General features: G+C 39.6%; 1 protein-coding gene across 1 annotated transcript; it reads right to left on the bottom strand.

Moving 5' to 3' along the window:
- Window positions 1-1926: 1926 nt before the first annotated feature.
- Window positions 1927-10620, bottom strand: bspry (B-box and SPRY domain containing; the record flags this gene model as incomplete). Its single annotated transcript, XM_083902347.1, has 8 exons — window positions 1927-2462; window positions 3924-4048; window positions 4149-4174; window positions 4287-4517; window positions 7113-7211; window positions 8288-8762; window positions 10220-10295; window positions 10563-10620. 8 exons carry the CDS (start codon window positions 10618-10620, stop codon window positions 1927-1929), a joined length of 1626 nt encoding a protein of 541 aa, XP_083758473.1.
- Between the last annotated feature and the right edge of the window lie 1320 nt (window positions 10621-11940).

Genomic DNA, 11940 nt, shown 5'->3' with positions numbered 1-11940 from the left:
GTCTGTCATGGTAGCCTGACGTTTTCTCACAAAATACCACCTGAATGCTGGATGTTCACGCATATTCGGCAGCAGTTTCTACTTTTAGATTAGATTAAGATTAAGAACCCTTTAAGTCCCGCAAGGGGAAATTCAATTCTGCAGTGAGTTAGTGAACACACACAGCACACAGTGAGGTGGAGAACATGCTAACCCAGCGCAGTGAGCTGCCATGCCAGTGAGCGGCGCTCGGGGAGCAGTGAGGGGGTTAAGTGCCTTGCTCAACAGCACTTCAGCTGGACACAGCTGCCCCCACTTATCACTTTAAGCTTGATACACCACAATCATTTCCTGCATTTTTTCACAACATTGTGTTCCAAAGTCGGTGACAGACATGTTTCGTTTGCATTCTTGCGCTCAAAATCTTTGGGACTGCCAAATCTCTCACCGAGTGTGTCACAGAACTAAACCAAAGCCTGAATCTTTTGGTAGATGCTGCTTTTATTTGTTTTTTAAAGTTTAAATTGGTCTAAATTCGGATATTGACCAGTTAGCCATGTGCTCAGGTCTTTGACATGTTGCTGTCCATGGTCCTGGAAAAACTTTTTTTTCTTTTAACTTCATAAACTGAGGAGGTTAGAGCTTCATGAGCATGCTGTTGCCATGTTCATAATGTTGATGTTTGAATTAGCCATTGCTGCTCTCTAGTGGTTTTATGTAATACTACAGCAAAAACAGCACATGAAGAACAGTACCATTTTCAGGAAGATGCTGTTAAAGGGACAATATGTAGTATTTATGGGTTTATATAACCCAAAATCCACTTTTTTATACATATTATGTGCTCCTGCATTGTCTAGTCGATGTATAATAGTTTTTGTTTCATTTTCGTAGTGTTTCAAAAAGTCATGTAAAATAACATGGTCGCGGGCCGCGGTTGCATAGCCACTGTTAGCAGCGAGACGCCATGTTTCTACCGGAGCCTGTAAGGACAAACGCGAGAGAACAAATCAAGCGTCGCTTTACTTGTAGCAGAAGTCCCGCCTCCACTCTCTCCGCTTTGTCTGCTACGGCCGTGGTAGCTCGCCCTCTCCCTCGCCTCACGAACCTCATCTGCTGACACGGAGAAAGACTACGAGGACGACATTTGACCGGCTGCGGATACTGTAGCGCTCCGGGAAGGGAGGGGGTGAGCAGAGCAGCAGGTCTTTGTTGTAAATTTCAGCCTCTACTCTAGATGGCACTATAAGCTACTTACTTCACCTTTAACTCACGCCTGAAGCAGTTTAATTTAAAGAATCCTCGATCCTTGACTCATTTTGTTCTTTCCAAAAACTCTTGTGTATACGAATGTCTCTGCAAGTATGAAAGGCCAATGTCAGATGTTTAACTTCATTTTTAACCTGTAACAGTCATTCACACACTGTCTATAGATGCAGCTGAAATTGGAATATAACACAAAGTAAAAAAGATGAAACTCCATGCTTTTCATAATCATCACAGTCGGTTAATAAAACTTTTTAATAAACAGTTTACTGATATTTTGTCACATAACATTTTCAATAGTCCTGGATCAACCAGTGTAGTAATTATTTTCTATAATGAGGCTTGTATACACTTCATTACACAGATCAAACTCATTTTAAAAACAATCATATTAAAAAAAAACATCATAAAAAACACTATCAGTCACGATAGCTTTAACTATCAACTTCTGTAAAATGTAATCAACAGATAAAAGGATTTCAGACCTATTAAATTATCAAAACTAGTACAAAAAAAGAATCAGCAGCTAGTAGAATAAACACAAACTGTTGCTGTGTCTGAATGTTTTCATTATTGCACTGATTGTGGATCATACTTATACTAAAAAAGGTCTCTCTTGCATATCTTCACATGTTTTAAAGTCACTGAGTATTTTTTTTGGAGGGGCAGTATGTGTCAGTGTCAGTGCACGATGGTGATACTGCGGTCAGTCACAGCACACGCCGGCAGCAGTGGGGCACTGAAGTGCTGTGAGGTGCAGTAAAGCACGGCGCTGGAGTCTGGCTCGTAAAACAGCAGCGTCTGACTGGGCCAGTCCAGCAGCACGCCGATCCTCTTGGGAACCGTCACCACCTGCAGTGGAACCTTCTTCCCCGCGTGGCAGAAAGAGTAGTCCCCGTCGTATCGAGACAACACCCACGACTGGGGGTTGTAGCCGAGCCGAGCTTCGTTCCCAGAACCTTTGCGCTCCAGAGACGCGTAGCAGACGCCGACCTTAAAGGCGCCGCTCTCGCCTACGTCCACCGTCCAGCTGTGAGTGCCCTCCGTCATAGACTGTGAGCCCAGAGCGTTGGGCCAACAGTCGAATCGTGCCGGGTCGTAGGCAGGGGATTGACGGGGCTTCTTGCGGAGGAAAGTCAAAGTGCATGAGTCCTCAGACAAGGACAGAAGAGGGCTCACTGTGCGCTCGTCAAACTTTAAATATGGTGATCCAAGGGCTGTGAGAAGAGGGAGAAAGTGTCACAAAGTGCTACAGTGCTGTCTCTTAACACCATTAACTCACCATACCTTGTCTCGAGTTCTCTCTACTCATGCATTTTCCACCTATTATATCTTTTCTCCTGATGATCTCTCACTGCACTGTAACTCACCTGAGTGTCTGCAGTGTAGCTTTTAAAGATTTCTGATTGTTTTAGCTTCTTAAATGTGAATATTTTCTTTGTGTTTGTGGACAAAACAAGACATTCAAGAACATCGTCATTTCCAGGTTTGACAAACACCGATCAACGTTTTTAACATTTTCTGACATTTTATGGACCAAACAGATTAATCGATGACGAAAATAATTGTTAGTTGCAGCTTAAATTACATTAAGATTGCCTGTTTCCTAGGTCGCCAGTCCATCACAGGGTCACATAGAGACAAACAACGCGGTCAATTTTCGAGTGTCCATTTTGCCTAATCCCCTAATCTGCATGTTTTTGGACTGCGGGAGTAAACCCACGCACACATGGTGGAGAACATGCAAACTCCATGCAAACTTGACTTACATGTCACTTCGGATATAAGCATCTGTCAAATAACTAAATGTGAATATATACACTATGTAATGTTTGTTCTCTCTACAGATTTCCCAAATCTGTGTCGCTCACTTGTTGAAACACAAGCACATCTATCACTAACTGCTGCTTTAAAATCCGAAAACTATGGCGTTTGTGATGTTTCCTCAGAACTACTGCACATGATCACAGCACAGAAGAGAATTTGGAGCATAGTGTAATTACGATTTTATTCTTACTATTTTTTTTAAACAGTTTTTTTAAAAAGTTCCTAACATATACACTACCATTCAAAAGTTTGGGGTCACTTAGAAATGTCCTTATTTTTGAAGGAAAAGCTCTTTTTTTTCAATGAATATAGCATTAAATGAATCAGAAATACACTCTATACATTGTTTATGTGGCAAACGACTATTCTAGCTGCAAACGTCTGGTTTTTAATGGAATATGTACATAGGTGTATAGAGGCCCATTGCCAGTGTTCTAAAGGTACATTGTGTTTGCTAATCGTGTTTGAAGGCTATTGGCTGATTAGAAAACTCTTGAAAACCCTTGTGCAATTATGTTACATGCAAAACAGTTTTGCATGCTATTTGACGAAATATTATTTCTAAGCTTGTCAATGTCAACTATATATTTTCTATCAATTTTACAACTCTTTTGATGAATAAAAGTGTGACTTTCAATGGAAAACACAAAAAAAATTGTATAGCTGACCCCAAACTTTTGAACGGAAGTGTATATATAATGTCTAACTAAACTTTAGAACACTTTAAATATATCATGGATTACTGAAGCATCATTTACGTTTACTTTACTATCCTTCACACCCACAGAATTTATCATAATAATGAAAAAAAAAATGTTTTAAGGTGTGTGAATTGCTCATAACCTACTGACCGTTTGGCCCCAGCAGCACCGCAGTGGCCCACAGATTCCTCAGCAGCTTGCTGTCACTGCAGCTTGAGTTCAGGTTGAGTTGGTCGGTATCACAGGGTTCACTGACGCCCTCTGCCTCCTCCATTCTGACACAAGCACACACACAAACAGAGAAGAAGAAGAGATGTTACCTCTCTGTTGTGTCCCGATCAAGCACAAAAACATCCATAACTATCCATAAATTACCTTTCAGCTATTTCCTGGACGCTCGTCTGAAAGATAAGACAAATAATAATAATAATGTTAACATAGTTCTGTAATTCATGACCCTTAATTTCAACAGAAGCTCCTAAATTCTTCAAAAATGCTCCAACGTCCTCTCACCACCAGCTGTGCGTCCGGAGTGTGCGTGAGCGTGTGCACCAGATGCGAGCGCGTTTGCGACAGAGCGGTCAGCGCTTGGCTCCAGTGGGCTCGCTGCGTGAGGAGACACTGCTCCACCCGCTCCTCCTCGCGCTGCACCTCCTCCAAGAGGCGCTGCTCCTCCTCCTCCAGAGCCTCCCGCGCCGCACTGACCTGAGCCAGTACCTGCTCCCTCGTCCTGCTCGCCGCCGTCTGCAGACGAGAGACAAACATTGTTAACTGAGTATTGAAGCCCTGAGTACAAACATCTGTCCATGACAAACTTATCATGGACAGATACAAACATATCTCTATAGTAGCATTATTTCACATTATTGCTTAATTTGAAAATATCAACTAAAACTAAACTATAAATTTAATCTGCGTGGGTTTTAAATTCCATCTCATGATCAAGGTTATAGTGTCATCATAATTTCATCATTACAAGGTCAGACTTATCAGAAACATTTGGAACAACAGATTGAGTCGGTTACATTTACATATCTAAGATTCTTAATTCTCTTGTCCTTTTAGCAACATATTCAGTACAAGTAACAAGTCTGAAACTGGTGGAATCTATCTTTAATGTGTATAATGTGTAACACGGCACTGAGATTCATTTGGAGCTGAATTGATTAAAATGATTATTTATCGATTACTAAATTAATCGCTAACTATTTTGATAATCAATTAATCGTTTTTTTCATGATTAAAACAAGATTTCTGATTGTTTTAGCTTCTTAAATGTGAATATTTTCTTTGTTTCTTTGCTCCACATAATAAAGAAGTCATTAAAACTGAATCATTTTGGTTTGTGGACAAAACAAGACATTCGAGAACATCGTCATTTCCAGGTTTGACAAACACTGATCAATGCTTTATTAACATTTTAACATTTTATGACCGTCAATATGTATTTGTATTTGTCAGTCACTGGTATGTGTTCATCTACAAAACCAGACTGGGCAAACATCCTCCTTCTTCTCCTCTAAGACGGTAACATGGAAGTCATTACTACTTTGGAAACAAATTAGGAAAGAGATTTTAAATTTTTATTTTATTTTTTTTAAATAATTCACAGTGGAGTTTCAGCTCCAGTTTTAATGTTCTGTAACTGTGCTTCTGCTGCCGCCAACCCTAACCCTTAGCCAGGTTTCCCTTGAAAAAGAGATCCTCAATCTCAATTAACCTGCTAAATAAAGGCTGATATAAATAAATCAACTCTAACTTTTAAGTTATTAAAAATAAAATACTTCTTGGATTTATGAGCGTACAAGTGCCTGAATGCGTATGATTGAGGACGAAGACAGGTGAATTGATGCTAATTAAGGATAAAGTTAAAGCATGCGTGAACTTTGACCCGTTTTGATTGATGCATTCAGTGTTTACATCTTTCATTTTGTCAGCACTTTAATTTGTAAAGGTTTGCCTTTAATTAAGAACAATTAACGTGAGATTTGTGTCCCCGTGTGCTTTTTGCACGACACAAGAACCCCAACCTTAACTCAGTAACTTTTACTCTGAGTACACTTTAAACAAGCTACCTACTTGTAATTAAGTAAAATGTTATCAAAATAGCGGTACTTTTACTTGAGTAGAATATTCCAGTACTCTTTCCACCTGTGGATACGAGCGATCCTTCACACTGACACAGATTGACTGATAAGATTATTGACCGGCAACAGAGTTTCCACTGTGTCAGATATTTAGAGGTCAACGTGGAGGAGGTTTGTTTGTTTGTTTGTTTGTGAACTAAGTCAAGAAAGGATTTTCATGTTGACGTTGGTTATGACTCAAGGAAGAATTCTCTGATTCAGAATCAGCTGATCCCTATCATGTTGATGGGAGTGATGCTTCTCTAGATTTCAGTATCATGCAGTTAAAACACTTATTAGGGAAAAAACAAAACAGAAAATACACATGAACGGAAAGTAAAACATAAACAAAGCACATTAGAAGGCATGCATGTAGGTAATTGACAGCAGACTTAGTGAGCGAGACACTGATGATGTCAGAGGCACTACATGTTTTCTTTAAATGTGCTCTCAATACCTTGTTATTTACCTGAGGACTGTTTTATTATCCTGTTGCCTGATTAATTACATTTACAGGAATCTGAACCTTTGACCTCTCGCAGACCCATTTTATTAAGAGGAAGGTTAATAAATATCCACGCAGTGAAAGAGACGTGTTTGTTTTGCTTTGTTGAATTGGGGCGACGCACTGAGAACAAATGGGCAAATAAAACCTTTATTTCAACTAGAGCTGTAACTAATGTCAGAAAACATTAAAAAACCTTGATCAGTGTTTGTCAAACCTAGAAACGACGACGTTCTCTAATGTCTTGTTTTGTCCACAAACCAAAATGATTCAGTTTTAATGATTTCTTTGTTATGTGGAGCAAAGAAACTTAGAAAATATTCACATTTAAGAAGCTAGAACAATCAGAAATCTTGTTTTAATCATGAAAAACGCTTCAAACTGATTAATCGATAATCAAAATAGTTGACGATTAATTTCAACCCTTGATTGTCTTACCATGAAATCTACATTTGCAAAACAATCTCCTTATGGAAAAAGATCTTTGAAGACGTCACAACAAATTCAATATTTAGGTATAGGAAAAGTCAAATGATCATGGCGCTAATCCAGATGAAGAGAAACCCACCGTGTGTCCACAAAGCACAGCTGTGTTGTTGTCAAACGTGACTTTAAAAACCAAAAAAAACGATCCACCCAATGTCAACAAACTGTGGTGGGGTGTGTGTTGGGTTTGCCACTGTGTGTGTGTGTGTGTGTATATCTCACCTGAAGCTTTTGCTCTTTGCCTGTCAGTGTCTGGTCGAGGAACTTTTCGATCCTCAGCGCCTTCAGCTGCATTTTCTCACACACATCTACCAGCTGGTTCTAATGAAAACACACACACACAAACACACACACACACACACAAGCTTGATCAGCTGGAAAGGCAACCAGAATATCCTGTCTTTTCAAATACCACACTGAGGAATCAGGGGCCGCCAATGTTGTCATATGCAAAACATGACACACCCAAGACAGAATGCCAGTCCATGTGGCTTCAATCACACCGGCTGCCATCTTTGATAGGGTGACTAAACAGATCCACATTTTTGTCACGTTTGGCTTTGGAAACCTTTCATAAAAGTAGATAAAGTTAATAACGACAGAATGTTGATGTTAGAGGGCAAACTCCCTCACACAAACTGAATGTATATCCTTCCTGGATTCATTTTACTGCTGCATGTGAGTAAGAAAAACGATGGACTCCTTTTAACAAGAAAGGAGCCAATTTAAAAATAAATAGCAGCAGCAGCATTTAACTGATTCATATTGTGGCCTGTTTATTTCCTCCTTTATAAAAGCAGAATATATGTAACACAATGGAAGAATTATGTTTGTATTGTCCACTAGTTGGCAGCAGGCGTTCTCCCTTCCGACTACTTCCTCTCCTCACACTATAGATGAAGAAAACTGCATATTGTCCATGGATAGAATATTCTTAATATGTCAACGTTCCTCACAAAAAGGATGTCCTAACAGAACATCCTACGCACCGAGGTGAACCTTTAATGACCTTAAAAATCTTGGCAAAAGCAGAACACTGTAAAATATATGGGGAAAATAAGCGCTGTATTAATTTCTGGTGATTTCTGATAAGAGATAAACAAACACAAAATATCTCTTTTTTTCATAGTATATCGTACTGTCGCTGATGGTATCGCCAGATATCGATATAATATCGTACTTGAAAAAATATCATCGAGCCATTCAGTTTCTGCCAATAGATCCTCATATATGTTACATACTAAACATATTTTGTGTATTTAACTTTAAAATAAGCAGTGTTAGACCTTTCCAAGACTTCATCGTGATTATTTCAAATAACTTTACCGCATACAAATGTCTTAATTTGTAAAAGCTCCCTCACTGGTCTCAGGTCGGTTCCACGTCCACGCACTCACCCTGATTGACGAGACTCTGGTGGCCAGTGGGGTCACCGTGTGTCCGTTGCAGGAGCCCACGATGGCGCAGTGGGAACAGATGAGCTTCTGCTCGGTGCCACAAAACCAGTCGAGCTCGGACTCGTGCTCCACGCAGAGCTCACTCTCCCCAGAGAAGATCCCGGACTCGGTGTCGGAGATGGTCGCAGTCGGTGAGGAGAAGGCCGCCGCTCCTCCTCCTCCTCCTCCTCCTCCACCTCCTCCACCGACACGCACCGCGGCGTCTCCCCCACTCTTCTGCCCCGCACCGCCGCTCAGTACGGAGAAAATGGGCTGTTCAGTGTCCATCTGCCTGCCTGCGATCACGCCGTTGAACGTCTCCGGTTCACTCGGTGTCGGTGGTGAGCATGTTAGGACGCGCGGTACGAGCTCCGCCGACATGACGCGGTAATAACAGCAGGTGCAGCGGCGGCGGCAGCAGCAGCAGCAGCGGCGGCTGTAACACAGGTGTAACAGGTGAGCGGAACACGGAAGTAACACAACACTCAGCAGAGGTCAGAGCTTTCTGCTCTGGTGTTTTTTTTTACTGCTGCTGTTTAATCTGGGCGTCAGCTGCTAACTGCTCCTTCACAAAATAATCTAGCATTTACATGTAAATAACGTCCTCTTTTATCAACTGTTCTCCCTCGTTTCTCTTTTAAACATTTTTTTTTTCTCCCTCATGAAACTCCACTGTCACCAAAAGTGAAACCTATTTAAATAGGTTGGTTAGTTAGGAAGTGTAATAAATCACTATTACATCCTCGAAAGTCAAATTATTACTATACATGTAACTTGGTAATAAAAGGAATAATTTACAATAGTTGTTGTATCTTACTTTTGTAAAATAAATACAATTTACCCACTTTATTGAAACAAAAATGAGTCCTGACAGGGGCAGTCCTAGTATTTTGGTGGCCATGAACTCAATTGGTTTGATCCCACTAAACACTCCGAGTGCAAGCAAAAAAATCACACACACACGCACACACAATCCTAACCCTAACCCTAAACTCAGCCTCCCTTTAAAACATGTCTTAAAATGTTACTAATTTACATTATGGGGACTTGATTTGCTGTCTCCATAAAGAAGCCAGGTTTTCATAATGTTACTATGTAAACAGATTAAGGTCCCCACAACATAAGGAATACCTGGTACACACACACAGATAGTTACTCACACACACACACACACACAAAATGAACACTTCTTAGCTTTAATTGAAAACAATGTGTATTAAAAATGACTGTAAGGTTCAACCAACACAGTTTAAGTGTACGTTTTAAACATGAACACATGTCTGTTCGAGTTGAGTTCACACACTCGGTCAGGTCTGATAGTATTGCGTAACAGAACTTGTCTTGCAGTGACCAAACAGGGAATAACTTGTTTGCTTAAAGGAAACTTGAACTTATTTTGGTTTTCTTTCACTCGGTCAGTGTTTTTCTTTGTATCTTTATTTTAGTCTAGAAAACTCTAGAATACTACACACAAATCTGATATTAAGATTATAACCTCTATTAGGTAGTTTCTTCTTGAGGCACTTGCATCAGTTATAATATTTACATAAGATCCAGTTGTGGGATAACATAATTAATATTTCCAGGGTGGATAGGTAGATACTTTGCTGTCTCATCATATGAATATGCCCAGGGATCAGAGGTGCAGCCACACCTCAGAGAGGAGACAGTTCAGTTTAGCAATAGTGAGCAACACCCAGTGTCTGGAAAAGCAACTAACTGTTGTGTGATAGTGGCATAAAAAATGGAAAAAAGAGATACAACGAAGAGGCGTGTCCTTTGTTTAGCCTGAGCTGAGATTAAACATTCTTGGTTGATGGTTATAGTAAAATTTCAGAGGTAAACAAATCAGCACAAGGAACAACACGTCTCCCACTCCCTCCAGCTCCATACCTGTGGGTAATGGGATAGGAGTTATTGACAGAATCATGGCTTGGCTTGGTTTCCACGCATTTTACTTTGAGAACAGCTGAGGCACAAGGATACCATTGTTAAACCATCATAAAAGACTGTTGTAAATGGTAAAACTAGTAAGTGCAAGGGGTAGAGGATCACGTATCAGACAACAGTGTGTTTGTGTTTGTGTTTGTGAGAAAGAAGTGAACATGTGAATTCTATGGTCTTCTCAATAACAACACGATTAATTGATGTCTTCTGGTTTCTTTGCCCCACATCATCATTTAGGAAAGGAAATTATATTTAATTGTCATACAACCAAAATTGCACAATGTCTTACATTCATACATGTATTGATTGTGGGAGAAAAACCAGAGCGCCTGGAGAAATGTCCCCATGAATCGATTATGAAAGGAATCGTTAGTTGCAGCCCCATTTCTGAGTTTTTGACAAGGAACTCCTCAAACCCCCACAATTTCCACACCAGTCACCGTCTAATCCCCCTCAGGACTAAGCTGCACACAATGGAAGACAGTCTTCCAGGCAACAGCTCCACGGTGGTGCAATGCCCTGCCTGTCCACCAGAGAGCCAATCAATAGTTTATATATGAAGTTCTAATGTGCGTTAAAGGGTGTTTTTGTGCTTTTATTGCTTTTAATGTGGTACTTTCAGATTTAATGTAAATGTAAACTGTGATATAAATAAAATGCATTATTATCATCATTATTATTATTATTATTATTATAATGTTATAGGGTAAAATGGGGAAAATAGGCAGTACATTAAGGAAAAAATAATAATAGTGTATCAAAAGGTTTTCTGTATTTTAACAGGTGAAACAAAGCTGTTATTGCAGCTGGACAAACTGAAATGCTTACCATTCATTCCTTATTAATTGTGTCCCAAGTCCCTACTTTTATAGTCAGAATGTAACTGGCAACATCATTGATTTAGAAATGTGAACTCAAGATGATCTTCCTAATCTCTTTTCTGTTTTTCGCTCTCTTCAATTTAAAATGGTTTTCGATGTAATACTACTCCTGATCAGCAGAGGGTGCTCTTGGACTTTACTGACTGGACCATCATGTGACGTGATGGGATTTCAAATCAGCTTCCAAAGATGATGTCCTGAAGGTGACCACGTGATAAAAAAAAAAAAAAAACAAGGTTCTGGAGGTAATTTAGACTGATGAACGTACAAACAGACATTTGACACACACTGTGGTAAAACAAGTGGTTTATATCATGAAATGACTTTTGTATTCCAAGCAATGTCACAGGTGCTGATCATGCAAAACTGTTGTGGACAAAGTCTAGACTGCATACTCCACACACTCCATGTGTGCTTTTACTTGTTTAAAATTTTAAAACGGCAGAATTTTTTTGCAAACTATCACAAAACCCATCCATCCGTCCGTCCATCCATTATCTACTGCTTTATCCTAAGACAATAGCTATTACCTTCACAGGTAGTAATATCAATGATGACACATTGTACATTCACAAATGAATATAATATGATGGGATTGCAGTACAAACCCAGGACAAATTAATATTAACATTAAGAATGCTTAAAAAGATATATATGTAAAAAGAACTTGTACATTCAAATGCAATCTGATTAAAACCTTTATCTGTTATTTAAGCATTAAGCTTAAAACGTAGCTAAGACACATCAACAACAAAAGATTAGACAGCATACATTTTGTAAACACCT

This window comes from Microchirus variegatus (assembly GCF_963457635.1).
Source record: "Microchirus variegatus genome assembly, chromosome: 16".
NCBI lineage: Eukaryota > Metazoa > Chordata > Actinopteri > Pleuronectiformes > Soleidae > Microchirus > Microchirus variegatus.
Note: the sequence above shows the minus strand (reverse complement) of the source record. Positions and strands in the feature narration are given on the sequence as shown.